Genomic DNA, 18,436 nt, shown 5'->3' on the forward strand with positions numbered 1-18,436 from the left:
CAAGTTAAACATATAGCATAACATAGTGCCAATTTATTACAACCAAACTTACAATATAATATAATAAGATCATAATAAATAGCTTCCAATTTATAACTTTTAAGATATGCTCCTTGAAACACTATAGTGAGACAATATGCCTGGTTTAAATAAATTCTATATTTATGTCAATCTCACACAAGTTAAGTGGGTAGCATAATATAGTGGCATAAAAGAAATGACACATTGCACTATTCTATACAGTAATTTACTTAAGATTAATACTTCTTTAAAATAATGGTAACACAAATTGAGCAAATAGCACAACATAGTGCCACCACCAAAAGAACATGTTGCACTGTTCTAAACAATACTTTATTTAAAATTAATATTAATTAAATGTTAACTTTGAATCTTAACCAATTGTTTATAATGTTAGAAGTATAATATCAGCTTATCAGTTAAATTATAAAATTTTTGTTTTTAAATTTCATTTGCTATGATTTAATATAAGTCACATAGGTTGTTTTCACACATTGTTACATTGGAGAGATTTCACAAATACATGTAACTAGGTATCTCTAGAGCTACCTAGTATTGACACCTAAACTGCAATACAACATATCACCATGACCAGTGGTTTAAAAAATAAATAAATGACCCGGATCGGGCATCCCAAAAATCGATCCGGATCAGTGAATCGGCGATCCGGATCGAAAATCGGGCCGAATCGTTCGGATTAAGCCCTTAAAAATTCAAAAAAATTATTAAAATTCATTATAAATGTTGTTTTTAAGGAATCCAATAAGAAATAATGATGCTACATTATTAACTTTCATTGCTTTCATCAATTTATGAATATTGAGATGTTCTTTCCCTGTATGAATTTATGTTGATCATTAAATTTACATCATACAAAAAAAATCATAGAATTCTCGTGGATTAGGTATATAATCATATATGGACTACAATAAAGAGTTGAATAAATCGATGAAAAATTGGCCACTAAAATCTCAAATTGGCGGAAAACCATAATCCGCTAAAAAAACCTAAATTATTACAACCTAACTAACTATAATATTATATAACAATAATATTTTATAATTATTTTATTATATAATAATAACAAATCCAAAATATTTTATAATATCATCTAATTTAAAATGTATTATTGACAACTGTAAGAAAAATAGTATACTACATGATTTATAATACAAAAATTAATAAATAAAATAAAAGATTTGGTTATCAATGTAGAAATTATTAGAATGCGTACCAATTTTATTTAATTTTTTAGGTTTATAGAATAAATTAGTGGAAAAGATTGTTAGTAGAAAGAGAGAGATTTCAAATGGCATCGTTGTCTGAATCTTATCTTTAAATTAATATTACTAAATTTATGTTAAAGACTATCATGTTATAAAAATAAAAAATATAATTAGACCATTTATTCTTAGGTTGTATTAGGAAATACCTTTTATTTTTTTGACAAGAAATACTTATTGTGTTATCTTTTATTTTGTTTTACAAAAAAAATATGATACTTGTTGATTATCTTTTTTTTTTTTTTTTTTGACAAAAGAAGAAGATGTTGTACTATATTTTTTTTTGCTTGTTGTATTAATTTTTATTTTTTTTACAAGAAAAATAAAAAAATGATGCTGCCAAAGTATATTTTATTTTTTTATGCCTTTTGTTTTATTTTTTGCAATAAATACTTGTTATGTTATCTTGTATTTTTTTTACAAGAAAAATAAAAAAATGTTGTATTATATTTTTTATCTTTTTCTTGAAAAGCCTTTTATTTTTTATTTTTTCAATTTTTTTACGACAGTATTTTCTGCCTTTGTTTATTTTTGTTGTCAAAATTTTTTTTATGCCTTTTGTTTTATTGTTTTGCAAGCAATACTTGTTATATTACTTTGTATTTTTTTTACAAGAAAAATAAAAAAATGTTGTATTATATTTTTTATCTTTATCTTGAAAAGCTTTTTATTTTTTCTATTTTTTTACAACAGTATTTTCTGCTTTTGTTTATTTTTTTGACGACAAAAATAAACGACGACGCGCGGGGTTCAAACTCTAGACGTCCACCAAAAATTCAGGGTTGTCAACCAACACCGCCACGTCGCCTAATGTGATTTATTAGCTTCTATAATAATATATATTCAATCGTCTTGCCTAAATGATTTTTTATGGGAATTATCCCACATCGAAGGATGAACGTCGCTTTGTTCTCTATAAAGTCCTGTGTACTAGATATTCAACTGCGCGTGTAGAAAAACGAGGGGGTAGACATGTGAGGTGAGTTACCACTTATGGAAGATTTTTAGGTGCCACATGTTGCTCCCGTGAGGTGGCCACGTGTAAATCGAAAAATTTTCGGGTTTACACGTAGCCTCCTCACGGGAGCGACATGTGGCCGCCTCACAGGACCAACACGTGGTAACTCACCTCACGTCTGCCCCTTCACTTTTTCACACTCACAATGGATGTCCATTACACATAAGTTTATAGAGAACCAAGCAACACTCATCATTCGATGTGCGATAATTCCCACAAAAAATTATTAAAGCAAGATGATTGAATATATATTATTATAGAAGCAAATAGAATCACATGAGGCGATGTGGCCGTGTTGGTTGACAACATTGATTTTTCGGTGGACTCTCTTGAGTTCGAACCCCGTAGCGCACAACAATTTTTTTTTTGAGTTCGAACCCCTTAGCTCACAACAAAAAAATACAAAAAAAATTTTGTTGTCAAATAAATAAACAAAGGTAGAAAAGACTGTTGTAAAAAAATAGAAAAAATATAAAATAAAAGGCTTTTCAAGATAAAGATAAAAAAGATAATATAATATTTTTTTATTTTTCTTGTAAAAAAAATACAATTTGTTGTCAAAAAAATAAATAAAGGCAGAAAATATTGTTATAAAAAAAAAAGAAAAAATATAAAATAAAAGGCCTTTCAATATAAAAATAAAAAAGACAATACAATATTTTTTTATTTTTCTTGTAAAAAAATTTTAAGGTAATATAACAAGTATTTATTGCAAAGAAATAAAACAAAAGGCATAAAAAAATAAAATGTACTTTGGCAGCATCATCTTTTTATTTTTCTTGTAAAAAAAAATAAAAAGTAATACAAAAAAAAAAAAATATATAGTACAACATCTTATTCTTTTCTCAAAAAATAAAAATAAAGATAATAAACAAGTATCATATTTTTATTGTAAAAATAAATAAAAGATAACACAATAAGTATTTATTGTAAAAAAAATAAAAGGTATTTCTTCATACAACCTAGGAATAAATCGTCTAATTATATTTTTTATTTTTATAACATGATAGTCTTTAGCATAAATTTAGTAATATTAATTTAAAGATAGGATTCATACAATGAGACCATTTGAAATCTCTCTCTTTCTACTAACAATCTCTTTCACTAATTTATTCTAAAAACCTAAAAAATTAAAGAAAATTAGTACGCATTTTAATAATGTCTACATTGATAACCAAATCTTTTATTTTATTTATTAATTTTTGTATTATAAATCATATAGTGTACTATTTTTCTTACAGTTGTCAATAATACATTTTAAATTAGATGATATTATAAAGTATTTTGGATTTTTTGTTATTTATATAATAAAATAATTATAAAATATTATTGGTATATAATATTATAGTTAGTTAAGTTGTAATAATTTGGGTTTTTTTAGCGGATTAGGATTTTCCGCCAATTCGTGATTTTAGTAGCCAATTTTTCATCGATTTATTCAACTCTTTTTTGTAATCCATATATGATTATATACTTAATCCACGATAATTCTATGATTTTCTTTTTATAATATAAATTTAATGGTCAACATAAATTCATACAGGGAAATAACATTCAATATTCATAAATTGATGAAAGCAATGAAAGTTAATAATGTAGTACCATCATTTCTTATTAAATTTTTAAAATACAACATTTATAATGAATTTTAATAATTTTTTAAAATTTTTTAAGGCTCAATGCCATCGATTTGGCTTGATTTTCGATCCGAATCAATTTTTGGTATGCCCGATTTGGGTCATTGATCCATTTTTTAAACCACCGGTATAAACCAACCACCTTATATAAACTTCTTTAAATTCCTTATGAGAACCGCCTATCCAACGCGTCCGTTAGTGGGCAGTCCGAAACGTTGTCCCGGTTTTAGAGAGAGAGAGAGAGAGAGTTTAGAGAGAGATGAGACGAAACACTCCCACAGTGAGAGTTGAACGCTTGTTGAGAAGAGAGGGAACATTTAAGGATTTAGCTGCTGGCTAAACATTATTCGTCTATCTCTCTAGAAGGTTTAGTATTCATTTCAGTCACTAGAAGGTTCAGAGAGAGAATAAATCATCAAAAATTTTGTCAAAAAAAGGTTCAGAGAGAGATGGTTCCTAGGGGACCTCTTTTCAGATCCTCTGCAACCCCATCAATCTTTTGTTGTTTGTCTAAGTTGGTTTCAAGGCCTTTCTCTCTCACCGGCTGCTTTGCCCTTACTCTCTACGTTTCCCTTCTCTTTATCTTCTTTCTCTTTTACCCTCTGCATAGGAACTTCCCAGATGATTTAGAGAGAGAAGAAACCTTGTTCATGGAGGAAACTCAACAGGTATTTCATCTATTCAACTGGGTTTCTACTTAGCGTCTTCGCTTGGGTTTGTTTCATTGTTTGTGCTAAGTGCTGTCACTCTTGGTTTTTTCCGAGTTGGATCTATTTCGACTTGGATCTATTGTCTAATTGGGCTTGGGTTTGGGCTTGATTGGTTAGTTGTTGATTATTGCAACATTATGACCCAGTTGGATTCACAAGGCTGAGCTATCGAGAAGCAAAAGTTCAGAGAAAATGAATGAATAATCTTTCTCGATGGGTTTTGTGTGATTTTCTCTACTTGGGTCTCTTGTCAGTTTCAGTGAAAATGGAAGATTGAATGAATAATCTCTCTCTCTCTATGGGTCTTGTGTGATTTTCTCTACTTGGCTCTTTTGTCAGTTTGAGTCATTATTTCTATTTGGTTTTCTTGCCAATTTCAAAGAAAATGATTGAGTGATATCTCTCTCACTCACTCTCACTCTTCCTCCCTCCTTCCCCCCTTTCTATAACCTATGTCAGATGAACTTAGTGATAGAGAATTTGAATCAGGGTCACTACTGTAATAACAATGTATAGTTGAATTGGGATCACAGAGCATTTCAAAATTTTATTTGTTTGTCATACCCAGGCAAGAGCGTTTCTCCTGGCTTATACTGGTTGACAAAAGTCTCTCTCTTTCACTACTTTGTTCTCTCTTCAATGACCCACATTGATATAATTTATGGGGAGCCACTAATTTGTCTTGTTGGGTGAAATGTGGCTCCGTTGCCTATTTGTAGACAATTCCTGATCGAAAGTTGTTTATTTTCCTGCTTTATCTTGCCGTCTAACTGACAATTTTGAATTGGGGTGACCTAATTGATCGCATTATTTGGTAACTGAAATGTGTATTTTCTTTGGAGTTCAAAGTACAGCTAGGTAGTAGCTTGTATTCATGTTGCGTTAAATTGCCTTCCTCTTGCTTTAATTGATTGAATGTTAGTTTGATCTGAATTTTGTTCTAAAAGCTTGCTAGCTTCCAAAATGGTTAATAATATGAACTTTGAAGAATTTCTGCATCAATTTAAGCTTTTAGAACAGTAGTGTAGGTGAAGAAGATTCCAGGATTGATGGCAATGGGCATTTGAGGTTAGTGTTGTCATGATTTGCATTTTGAGTTAGTCTTTTAAAAAAATGCAAATGGGGAAGGGATGGGCCTGAGTCAGTTTGCCAAGTCCAGAGTCTCACCGGTCAAGACTCAGACCAGGACCTCTGTTTCTTTTGAGGACAGGGGCAAACTAGGCTTACCCGGGTAGGAGTCATCTGGAACTGGTAGACTGCGAATTTAAAGTAACTAAATCGGACATTGCTGAGTTTTTTAACACTTTTTGCAGTGTTGACCTGTGAATCACCCAGAATAACTGGCCCTTTGAAGTCAATTTGTTATTCCTATCTGTTTGACTTGGTTGACTTGCCTATTGCTCAATTGATTAAGCCTTTGAATTGGTGAAACTTCTGACACGGTTTCTCACCCTGTATCCAGTTAGGACATGTTATTTAGGAAAAATAGACAAGTGGAAGATTATTGTGTAATTCCCCTACGTGGTTATGTAATCTGACTCATTTAATCACATATTCATCTCCCATACTCTTAGACACTTGAATATTGTATCCTTTGGTTCTAAAGATTCCATTTCATTAGGATTTTCAAGTGTTTTTTTTTTTGGGTGAATCAGTGGGAATGACAGGCCTCTGCCTGCTTTATTAATGAAATAACAAAAGATGGATTTTCAAGTGTTACAAAGCAAAATTTCCCCCCTCTCCCTTATATTTGCTACGCAAACGCATAGAATGTGCTTGTAATGTCAGCTAGTGTGCACCACGACGTTATGAATCGCATTACAGGATGCATTTGTTTCTTTTATTGTTGCTTTTTTACATGATAACAAGATATATTTGTGGGTACCTAGTCAGATATTTCGGAATATTCTCCTATATCAAGAAAGGCATCTTCCGTTTCCATGGTTGCAGGGGAAGTTTGTACTTTAGGGACCGCAATGCTTTAGAATATCTGTGGTTTTGTTCTCCATTTACAGTTTACATAAATGTGCCCAATATCTAGCAAGTTGTGTTCCTCTCTCTCTGTGCATACACAATATCTAGCAAGTTGTGTTCCTCAATAATATAATGTGGCAAAAATTTCTTAATAGAGTTGTTTTGGGTCTTGAGATTCTGTCTTTCTTTATCTAGGTGATAGAAGAGAGATTATGGAGGCCTTCGTTAAGCCGTGGTTTCCGTCCTTGCACCAAACCAACCAGTAGATATGAAGGTCTGTGTGCTAGCATTTTACTTTTACTGCATACTAGTGTCCATTCTTCTAGCTGATTTTCTAGTGTATCCTTGTTCCTTCGTGTATATGGATGACATGTGCATGCTTAGTGTTTTACTGACTTCATTCATATATTATAGCCACAAGAATGTTATCTACGACATGAAATAACATGGGGTCTCTTCCTTTCATGAATCAGGTCCCAAATATTGGAACCGGTATTTAACTGTGAGAAGTAACGGAGGGCTCAATCAAATGCGTGCTGGGGTTAGTTATTGGTAGTTGTACATTTAATTATGTAGCAGTTTTTTTGAGTGTTCTAATTTTGTTATTTCTTGCTCGTACTAGTTTGAAACAAGTATATTATAGACCCTCTAGGTGTGGAGGAATTTGAGAGTATATCTGATATTTTAAAGAATAGCTCTTATGCTTTCCAATGTCTTTGACATGCTTTTTATTATATTATCTGCTAACGGAGTATAGTTTCTCTTGATTACTTCAATAGTATTTCCATGTTTTTCCCTTCTACAGTATTTCCATATGTGAAATAGGAATTCCAAATCAATTATTGATGAAACTTGCATACGGCATATCCTTATTTAAGCTCATCATTTGTTGCATATTTTCTAAATGCAACTGATTAACTTGTACATATGCAACATGTCTATCAGAAAACAAAACTTGTATATTTACCAACTTATGATATTGAAGTGCTAACTAATGGATTGATGAATTATAAATGAAATACATGAAGCCATCATATGAAGCATTATTAGGTGAACCAAGCATCAAATCTTGCGGCCTACATACCTTGGTTGATCCTCAGTCATGTTGCAGATGAACGGTTGGCTTATCTTTATCATTAAGTTGGTTAGTTGAATTTGAAGTGAATAGCTTTTCTTTACTTGATAGGTTAAAGTGAAGACCTTGCCAATAAATTATTTTGATGTGGTTAAGAATATTGGGAGAAAACTTTTCTTGTGAACCCTTAGGAAAACACTAGGAAAAAAAAAAAAAAGAGAAAAAAGAAAAACACCGAGGCAATCCTTCTTTATAGCAAGAGAGAGAAAAAAATATTCTGGACATGACAACCAAACGGTGTTGAAGTTCCTGGCATTAATAAGGTTCTGAGCTTACCCACTACAAAAAATGGAACATTATGAATTCTTTCCTTTTATCGATGGTGTGGGAATCTAAGTGTCAATTCTTGATCTATGCGTATAATGTGAGCTCATTCAACTTGATTTGAGGTTTTCCTTACCTCAGTGAGGGAGGTTGAAGTTTGGAGTCGAGTTTGCAGTTTGAGTCCTACCTCTGAATGAGCTCTATTATTTTGTTTATAGGAAGGCAAACCTATCACTTCTTGAGGATCTTGGAAGTAGATTTCTAATAAGTAGCAGGGACAACGGCTTTCATGGTATGTAATACAAGTGTTATAGGGGGTGTTATTTTTATTTTTATTATAATGTTATAATTAATAATTATATCTTGATAACCAAATCTTGTATTTTATTTATTAATTTATTTGTATTATAAATTTTGTAATGTATTATTCTTTCTTATTGGTGTAAATAAGATATTTTGAATTCGATGATATTATAAGACATTGTAGATTTGTTCTTATTTTAATAATAAAATAAAAACCGACAATTTCAATTTCAGTAGATAATATTATAGTTAGTTAGATTGTGATAATTTTGGATGAGTAAAGCAAATTAATAAAATGTTTGATACTTTGATGTGATTCTAGTTTCACCTTATATGAGAAATTATTTTTTTAATCTTATAATATGGAAGTGTTCTCTAGTATTTTTAAATTATTTTGGTGCATATTATAGTACTATATTATAGTTAAATAACTATATAGATATCCAGACAGGAAAACGTCTTAGTATTTACCTATTTTTACAAAGTCATAAAAATACATAATGCACCACTCCTAAATTCTTTTAGAAACTAAAAGAACACTATTTTTAGAGATTTATAGTGATTTTTTAAGGACTTTTTGGAACAAAAGTTGCCGATTCCGCTGTTCTCCGATCTACTCCACCAATTCTCCAATCCGATCCACCGATTCTCCGATCCCATCCACCGATTCCCTGATCCGACACAGGCATGGGTGTGACTCCTTCGAGTCACCGATCCGTTTGTTTAAACCTTACTCTAAACTAGCCAAAGTGTTGTTATTTCTTTCTTTCCAAGTGAAAATGAGTTCTTGCGGCCACTTGATGCTTCACAGCAGTTTCCATCTGATTTCCTCTCTTATCTCTGTTAACTTTTTTTATTTTTTTATATCTGTTCTTGTGTGTGTTTAAGTGAGGACTAAGGGCTTATCTGATGGCTGTAACTCTCATTCATTCTTTAGCTTTACCCTATATGTTCAAATAATTTTATTGGAAATAAAAGTCGTTTTTTAGCTTCAACCATGATAAGACTAGTATTGTTGGGAGGCTGAGGCTTTTGTGGCAGAAGTACGTTTCTTTGTTTTGGCTTGATACAACAGAAGCTTAATCTGTTGGCCTCAAGGTCCCTTTGTGCATGGTATGCATTTTAAGGGGCAGTTTGGGCACTGGTAGTTCTATTTTCTATGGTTCATTAGGATAAACCCAAATATCATCTAATAACAATCTTGGAAATTTTGGGAGCTAATGATTGGCAATTATGTATCTATCAGAAGTACACTATACAAGAAGTCTTTGGGTAGGGTTGATCATGGTTCATGATTATATGCCTTGACTTGTATTCTTCAGTGCCTTTGTGCTGCATGAAGATTATGGGGCCAATATTAGGTTGAAAAATGAATGCCCTTCGTGAGCAGTGTATCTTAAATATTGGTCCTTGAACAAATGGGTATCTTGTATAACAGCTAATTGGCTGACACTATTTCTACCATTTATTTTCTCTTCGCAACAACACAAGTGATATATACCTTGTATCCTAGACTGGGTTTTGGATGTCATGGTTTTCTGTTAGTTTTTCAATTAGCATCCTTTTCTAATTTTCAGGATTGCCTGGTTTATGGACATGTACTGGTTTTCTGATTGCATGGTGTCTACATTTTGAATCATGTTGTTGAGATTTCAAGATTGGAAAATGATTTGATCCCCGCCTAGGGTGGACTGCTACTGTGTTGCCCTAGCTCAGTTTTGGGGTGTTGGGGGGCATTTTTTTTGCAAGAAATTTTGCATGCTCTCTCTTCAAACTGGGAAACTTGCTTATGAAGAAAGTTTGGAAATAACTCTTAGCAAATGTTTTCATTTGGGGAGAGAGAAAATACAGTTGAACAGGTTGGCCATTTTAAGACATCTAAAATGGCCTTGGATCTAGGCCTTAAGGACAATTTTTGTGCCCAAATTTGTAGATGTTCTCATCATCACCTGATGAACAATTAAGAAGAAAAATGAATGAAACTGTTATTTAGTTCTTTAGGACCCAGACCTGACCTTCCATGTTCACTCTTGGGTGGGATTTTGGCACATCTAGGTTGCGAAGTCTTATCTTCCTTCTTATTTGTTTCTTTTATTTTTTATTCTTTTATTTTTTGGATGGTCGATAGAACAAGTAGGGTGATTCCCCAAAATCTGGCGCCTAATGAAGAATGTTAGAGTTGCACATTTTTTTGACCTACCTCCATTTTATCCTCTGCTTTTTCATCAAAGTTTAATATCCTTCCCAGGATAAAGAATGTGATTTTGTTTGAAACCTTGAAGTTTAGAAGAAGTATATTCATCGCAGATATGTGATATGGTTGCCGTGGCACGTATTCTGAATGCCACTCTGGTCATTCCTCAGCTAGATAAGCGGTCATTTTGGCGAGACTCAAGGTTTGCTTCTCCCCTTGTTTTATTTGCGAAATCCAAAGAGTTTCCTTGTTCTTTTCAGCGGAATCGTACTATAAATTTCGTGGGACTCTAGAAAACCATAGCATTTTTGGGGTCATTGACATATGATGGAATGATGAAGGTTGATGGGGAGAGAGGGCGACCCACCATTAATGTATGTCCTGTTCTTCTGGGTTTCATTCTGTCCCTTTCACCATCCATCATTTCATTGCATATTGATGACCACCATTAATGTAGTCCATTGGATTATAGCATACTTTCCCATCTTTTAAATAAGGAAAAGGTTTATATAAGGTTGCAAACTTAAAATGTAGAATTAAGGTGCACCTCAAAAATCCATCGAAAACGCTGTTATGATGTTGAAAAGCCCTCTAATTGATCATCTCGACATTGAGATATATGAATACGGAAAAAAAAAAGAAAAAGATTTTGAATCCCAAAAATGGTGCATCTTGCAACACATTATCTGGTCCGTCCATTTCCAAGATTTTTATGCGTATATAAATCTACTTGATTTGTGCCATTTTTGGAGTTTAATATTTTATAATTAGAGAGGAAAATAGATTATTAGGGCATCCTAAGAAATTTTGACACCAAAATTACATCTTATGATAAAATTTGGAGGTGTGCCTTACTTTGATTGTTTAAGGTTGCAACCCAATACAAACCCTACCCTTTAAATAATCTATGATTGTAACAATCCCTAGTCATCTTGGACCTCCAACAGTACCTTTTCAGATATTTTTGATGAGGATCATTTCATAGCAACCCTGCAAGGTGATGTACCTATAATAAAGGAGCTTCCCAAGGAACTGGATTCTGTTGCTAGGGCTCGTAAGCACTTCACTTCTTGGTCTGGCATGAAGTATTATTTGGAGATTGCAGAACTATGGAAAGATTACCAGGTTAGTGTGCTCTATTTCGGTGCTTGAGATGATCCAGGTAGCTAGTAAATATATTTGCAGCATTTGCTACTTTGACTTTTTTAAATTATATTGTTTGAGTCACAATCTTGTCAATTTAGAAAGTCCTGCATCCCCTAATTGAGAAATGCTTAGTGAAATAGTGCTCTATCCCCTGGAAAGTTTCTCATGTGCACTACTAAAGATAGTTTAGAGAAGCAATTGAGAGACGTTCATTGAGATAATAGGAATCAGGAGCATCTTGGTTCTGTTTTTTTAAATTCAAGTACCATCACAGACTGTGAGATAATTTCTTCTATAGTGCAATCAAAGTTTGCATGATTTAGCAGTCCACGTGGTTTGTTTGTGAGTCGACTTGACTGGGTCCTACTGTCGAGTCATTTCATGTCTTGGACGTCTCTAATATGCAGAATAATAGCTTTTTGGGGAAACCTCTGGTTCGGAAAGGAAGTTTATGTGGTCAAGTTACCGATACTGTAATGTTTAGCATTAATGAGGGAGCTTGGATAGTGGATTTCTTTGAAATGACTGACTAGGAGAGATTGGATGTTTGGAGCTTTTTTTTTTTGTTACATTATCATTGTTACTAGTTTTGTGCTGATATTTGAACCATGTAAGTTGTTCACTTTGTGTTTGTATTTATGCAGATTCTGTGTTTTACGCTCCTTTCTGCATTTTACTTTTTGGACATGTTGTATTTTTATGACTTCCATCATCAAGATCATTTGCCCTTTTGTATTTGCATCATCACACATTTTTCTACTAAAAATGTTAACCTAACTGCATGGGCTTCTGTAATTTGAAAATATGAATGGAAAGATGAAGCATTTAAAGCCACTGCATGGTTTGTTTTGCTGTGAACTTGGCCTTCAAAAAATTTATCATTATTGTTTTCCCATTTTAATTATTTGCAGATTCTGATTTGTCAATAGGTAATTCATGTTCCCAAATCTGATTCTCGACTTTCAAACAATGACCTTCCTATTGATATTCAGAGGCTACGGTGCCGTGCATTCTATTATGCTCTTCGTTTTTCCCCTCCAATCGAGCAGCTCGGAAAGGTCTGAATTTTCCTCATCCACCACCATCTCTCAATTTTCATATACTGCCATCAGGAATAACACATGACTTCAAATGGTTTTCAATGCATTTAAGAGATCTCCGATGGGGTATCCTGTAAATTAGGTTCTGAGAATACATGACCGTGACACAACAGAAGCTGGTGGGACGGTTGAAGTCACATGGGCGATATATTTCTCTTCACCTCCGATATGAAAAGGATATGTTGTCCTTCACTGGGTGCACATATGGCCTGAGTGATGAAGAGGCTGAAGAGTTAAAGATAATGAGGTGAAATGATGCCTGTGTTGACATTATTGAATTGGGAAAATACACTGTAATTCAATAGACTACGGAAAGCAGTACTCCAATGGGGTGATGGTCAGAGAGTGGGAACATCTCTCAGTCTCTCTCCATCAGTGCCTGTCATTCCATCGCCCAAATGGAAATATTTTTCTAATCTTATTGCATACTTAACCTTGTGGATAGCAGTTGCTAAAAGTTAAATGTTTCTTTTTATCCTTTGTGTTTGTAGAGAAACACCAACTATTTTTCATGTGTGCTGGCAGAGAAAACACTAACCACTGGAAGACTAAGAAGATTAATGCAACAGAACAACGGATTGGAGGTTATTGCCCGCTTACTCCCAAAGAGATGGGGATCTTTCTGAAAGCATTAGGACACCCTCCTTCTACATGGATCTATATTGCGGCTGGTGAAATATATGGAGGTGATGCTCACCTCTCAGAGCTCAGATCCTACTTCCCAAATTTGGTTTTCAAGGTCCGTTTGCAACTTTGCATATACCCATGAAGTAATACTGACAATGGTTTTTTTTCATCCTTGGTTGAAATTTCACATTTCAGAACGGATTTGGCCACGGTACAAAAAGAAGTTTCAAGTTCTCAATCGAACTTTCAACTAGAAATCATTCTTAACAGTGATTGAAGTTGTGCAATTATTAACAGGAAATTCATCAGTCATGGAAACTTGACTTTAGCTGTTCCTTTTCTTATCCGGGAAAGAAACTGTCATGAAAAATGTACATATTTTTGGTGATTCATAATTATTTTTAAATCACTCTCTCTATCTCTCTCTCTCATACACACTCGATTGGAAGTGATGACACAATAGATTATGGTTTTGCTTTTCCATAGTCCATTGGATATTGTTATACTTTCGCTTGTTCAATTTGATTCATGACAAAGACTACTTGATGACAGGAGACGGTGGCTACTTCTGAGGAATTGGAGCCATTTGCTAAACATGCATCTCAGACGGCAGCTCTAGACTACATCATATCAGTTGAGAGCGATGTTTTTGTTCCTTCTTACTCTGGAAACATGGCGAGAGCTCTGGAGGGGCATCGTAGATTCTTGGGCCACCGCAAGACCTTCAGTCCAGACAGGTATATGCATTTGTTTGGTTTGGCATAGGGAAAGCATTGCTATAATCCTGTGGATTATGGAATGTCCATCTTTATTGGTGTTATCACCGCCCGATGCAATTATGAATGGTGGTGGGACACCAGAACATTCAATAGTGGGTCTCACCTTATCACATCCGCATCAATTATTTCATTTTTTCTTCATGGACCACAGTACTGTAGTATATTTTCTGACTTTGTGATATCGTTCCAAGGTTAAGCTCGATGAGACTCATGCCCCCGGAAAAGCTCTTTCCCCTTTCCATTTAATTTAAAACAAACCTATCTGTGGTATCCTGGTTGACAGTCCCTGTTGTATCCATGTATGTTCTGTGGTTAATGAATTGCCGTGAAAATAAGAATGGTAGTTCTGGTTTCTGTATGGATGCTTTGATTTTATATAAGACTGAAAATAATTAGGTTAAAAACTGGAAATAATTTCAGATAAGAAATGGCTTGTCTTTCTTCTTCACAGTAAAAAAATGGCTGGCGGTCTACATAGCCAAAAAAACATTGTCTTATTTCTTCAGAGTCAATATAGTCAATTTCTTGTGCTTCTTCTTTTGGCTTAGTCAACAGATTCTTGTTCCCCCTTTTCTTTGTAGGAAAGGACTCGTCGAAGTCTTTGATAAGATGGAAAGAGGAAAGTTGAAGGAGGGGCAGAAGTTATCATCACGCATAACTGAGATGCATAAGTTCAGGTATGGTTTTGTTTAGATCAGGTAGGATATTACATAGCATTCCTTGATTGCGCACGGTAAAGCCAAGGTCAATTGGTTTGTCAGTGTTGACTGAAGTGGACAACAATAAGGAGAGAATGGGATCCACCCTCTTGCTCCATCAGCATTAATTTTCATCCCATGGTGATGGAGAGAGTATGGGACCCGTCAGAACAATGACATGATTGCAGTTCTGGATCCCTCTCTTATTTCTCTCACTTCACTGTTGATTTCATAGGACAGTGATGACTCTTGTATCTCTCTATTCAGTGGACTGTGAATATCCTTTGCCTAACACAAACGATAATTTGATGAACAATTGGATGGAAAGTATTTTCATATTTGATGTTCTCCATTTTAACTTTAGTCTTATTTCCAAGTGCTAGAAACAAGTTATATATGTGCTCTGATTCTTATAGGCAAGGTGCTCCAAGGAAAAGACTAGGAGCACTCCCTGGAGTCAAAGGCCGAGGCCGGTTCCGAACAGAGGAGTCATTCTATGAGAATCCATTTCCTGAATGCATCTGTAGTAGTAGAAATTTGACCAACTAACTTGAACTTTTGATCCATTTCTATTACTGTTAAAAGGCTTTATTTTTTTCTCCTTGACCAAAAAGGACCAGGTTAGTCGCAATTTTGTTAATATGAAATTCTGTTTGCAATTTTTCGTTTTCTGCTTAAATTTGAAATATAGGGTAGAAAATTGCAAAAGGTTGGTTAGTTGATGTTGTGATACCAGAAACAAGTTTGTGCATAATATAAAATAGTTGATATCTAAGAAGTCCTTTGGTAATTTATGAAAGTTCGGGGGCAGTTTCGACGAATCTTCCACTCTTGGTGGTCCTGAAAGGGGTGCATTTGCTGCTGATGTTTTGGGTGGCAGATTCAAAAACGTGTAATTGAAAAAATGAGTGGTTGAGTACACCTCGAACTTCGTGTCATTCATAGTTTTTCGACCTCTTTTGGTGTGAAAATTTTGGATTTGGTACTCCATATGTCATTTGTCCAAACAATTTGTGCTTTAGTGGGTGAAATTCCCTATGGTAGTTGCAAATTTAGTAAATTTGCAATGAAATGGACATGGATTAACTTCAGGATTCCACATTTTTTCAGGAATGACAAATCTAGGAAATATAATTGTTGTCATACTGTATATATTTTAAATTCTCTATATTGTAAAAGATTATATGGTTTGCCTTCTACTCAATAACTGTTATCTTTGACATTACGCTATACTTTTCTTTCTTTTATGCTTATGGGCCAATGTAAGAAAAATCAAACTGCAATGGTTAATCGGACATGGGGTTAGAAGCTGTTCAACCAACTTAACTAGTAAATCGGCTGGTTCAATCAACCTAAAAAAAATTCAAAAACAGATTCTAATAAAATATAAAAAGTATATTTAAAGCATGATTAAGCAAAACATGTCCAAATGAAGTTAAAAATTAATGAAAAAAATGGAATTTAAAGAATCGATTTGTTTGTAAGGTATTGTTTAATTTTTTTTAAAAGATAGGAAAATGTAAAAGAAAGCATTAATGTTCAAAACCATTTCCAATCTTTGCCAAAATGATGAAAACATTAAAAAATATATAACAATCAAAATCTCTTGTTTTTTTGGATTTTATATAAATGCTTTTTATTTTTTGTAAAATACCCTGCCGGTTAACCAAAACCGGCAGAAACCAAAACCGGCCAATTCTGCTTTAATCAGGTGTAACAGGATATTATCAAGTGTCTCCAAAAAAATGCTATGTTATTCATAAAAAATAAAATAAAATAAAATAAAGGCTAGTTTAACTTGTTTTCTTCCAATTTTATTGAATTTCTCCATAGAACAATGCCAGGTTGTCTTTGTTCGGCTTTTGGGAATGAACACGGTTTTTATGTGGGCTAGCCCGCTAGTCAGCATAAACCTCAACCGTCTGATTTGGTTGGAGAGTGGAGGTTGCATGCACACGCTGCAATCTGCACCTGGACGGTGGAGGTTTACTGAGGGCAACAACGCTAGCCCACGTGAATTTCTGGAAAACCTCCAAAGGGTTGAACCCTTGATCTCCTTCACTCAAAACCGGTACTAAACAAAAGCGTCACTTTTCTAAAAAAAAAAACAAAACTCAACCTAGGTCCTGCAACCAATACCAAAAAAAATCACAAGATTCTTACGTAGTAAAATAAGCTTTTAAGTACAAAATGCCCGGGAGAAAGAAAAAACATGGGTCCAAAAGGAAAAGATGGAGCTCATTTTTCGTAACTTTTTATAAAGGACCCGGTTTCTCGGCGGCCAAGTTCGCATATGTAGAAATGTAGGCCTCTTAATAAATCTATTTTTGAGATGGATTTTTTGAGTCTATCATGGAGATCATGAATATGAATAAATTAATAAATTTTAAAAATTAAAAATAATAATCCCAGTAAAAAAACATTTAGATTGTTAATTTGCATTGTTTTTAGATGAGACACTTACTCGCATCCATCTTTAAGATGGATGCTTTACACTTTTGGACCACATATGTAGTCATGCAGTCTAGTTGGTATGAGGCAATTTTACTTTTATAAATAAAGGGGGGAAATTTTTTTAGGATTTTCAAAGTCCTATATATTTCATATTTTACACTCTGGTCACATATTCTAGAAGCATATAATGTATTCGAATTATCTTGATGTATATGCAATGGATTAAACTCATATTTATTATATGCTCATACTTATCACCATCACATACCTATAAAAAATTAAAATACCTAAAAATACTTTAGAAATAATAAATAACCAAAATACCCTTACAATATTTAGAGGTATTTTGATAGTTTTATTTATTTTGGAGTTATATGTTAATGTTTTTTTATAAGCGAGTGGTATGGACCTACCAAAGTTTAGGTTAATTTGATGTATAGATAAAATTAAAAAATATTTTATGCCCTAAAAAAGTGGGACTTGAATGTAAAATATGAAATAGATTAGACTATTTCTAAATTTCAAAACTAAAATACGATTTTTCTGTAAATATTCATAAATCAAATCTACTTCTAAACTCATATTCACATTAAAAATCCAATGTTATTAAGATAATGAATAAGTGGTTAGATTTAGTCAAAATCGATTCAACATACAGTGGGGTTTGATTCAATCAAAACCAATTTGATGTCAATTAATCTGGTTGGATTAAATTGTCAAAAATGTATATTAAAATATAAAATATATTTTAAAAATAATTTCATATAACTTATCTAGCAAGTAAAAACTGGTCGGCTTGATTAACAAAAACAAATCAAACATTGGTTTTGATGATTTTTTACCAAACTTATTTTTTTTTCTTCGATTTGAACCTGCAAAAGCACTACAGAGTAAACCAACCGATCGAACTAGGTTCGGTCCTGTTTTCATAACTATGAAACAAACTATATCACATTAAGAAATCAAGTAAAACTACTTGAGAAAAAAACTCTCTTTAATTCAAGGAAAATTTCCTTTTCTATGACTCCCAAAGGATCCCACAGACGCTTAAGAGAAGGATGAATGACTTTCTAAAAGTAATTGCAGAAGGGAA

General features: G+C 33.3%; 1 protein-coding gene across 11 annotated transcripts; it reads left to right on the top strand.

Moving 5' to 3' along the window:
• The first annotated feature begins 4,316 nt into the window (after positions 1-4,316).
• LOC18448275 (O-fucosyltransferase family protein) lies at positions 4,317-15,661 on the top strand. 11 transcript variants are annotated; one of them, XR_016044898.1, is made up of 11 exons: positions 4,317-4,627; positions 6,839-6,917; positions 7,117-7,184; positions 10,653-10,741; positions 11,487-11,664; positions 12,615-12,743; positions 12,838-13,032; positions 13,311-13,524; positions 13,965-14,149; positions 14,773-14,868; positions 15,306-15,661. XR_016044898.1 is itself a non-coding variant. In XM_020676095.2 (11 exons), exons 4-11 carry the CDS (start codon positions 10,662-10,664, stop codon positions 15,436-15,438), a joined length of 1,149 nt encoding a protein of 382 aa, XP_020531754.1. In that variant the 5' UTR covers positions 4,317-4,627; positions 6,839-6,917; positions 7,117-7,184; positions 10,594-10,661; the 3' UTR covers positions 15,439-15,661. The 11 variants fall into 11 exon arrangements, 8 of the variants coding, with proteins under 8 accessions (XP_020531754.1, XP_006858424.3, XP_088708571.1 ...); XR_016044897.1 differs by having other exon boundaries at positions 12,868-13,032; XM_020676095.2 differs by having other exon boundaries at positions 10,594-10,741; positions 12,899-13,032.
• The last annotated feature ends 2,775 nt before the right edge of the window (positions 15,662-18,436 follow it).

Source organism: Amborella trichopoda, chromosome 11 (assembly GCF_054954075.1).
Source record: "Amborella trichopoda isolate Santa Cruz 75 chromosome 11, AtrichopodaSantaCruz75HAP2 v2.0, whole genome shotgun sequence".
In the NCBI taxonomy this organism is placed as follows: domain Eukaryota; kingdom Viridiplantae; phylum Streptophyta; class Magnoliopsida; order Amborellales; family Amborellaceae; genus Amborella; species Amborella trichopoda.

What these genes read in the sequence shown, in the direction of transcription:
- LOC18448275 (XM_006858362.4), top strand. Translation starts at nt 4,409, where the DNA reads ATGGTTCCTAGGGGACCTCTTTTCAGATCCTCTGCAACCCCATCAATC. An exon ending in TCATGGAGGAAACTCAACAG is followed by an intron (nt 4,628 to 6,838) that starts GTATTTCATCTA and finishes TTCTTTATCTAG; the next exon opens with GTGATAGAAGAGAGATTATG. An exon ending in GAAGAGTTAAAGATAATGAG is followed by an intron (nt 13,033 to 13,310) that starts GTGAAATGATGC and finishes GTGTGCTGGCAG; the next exon opens with AGAAAACACTAACCACTGGA.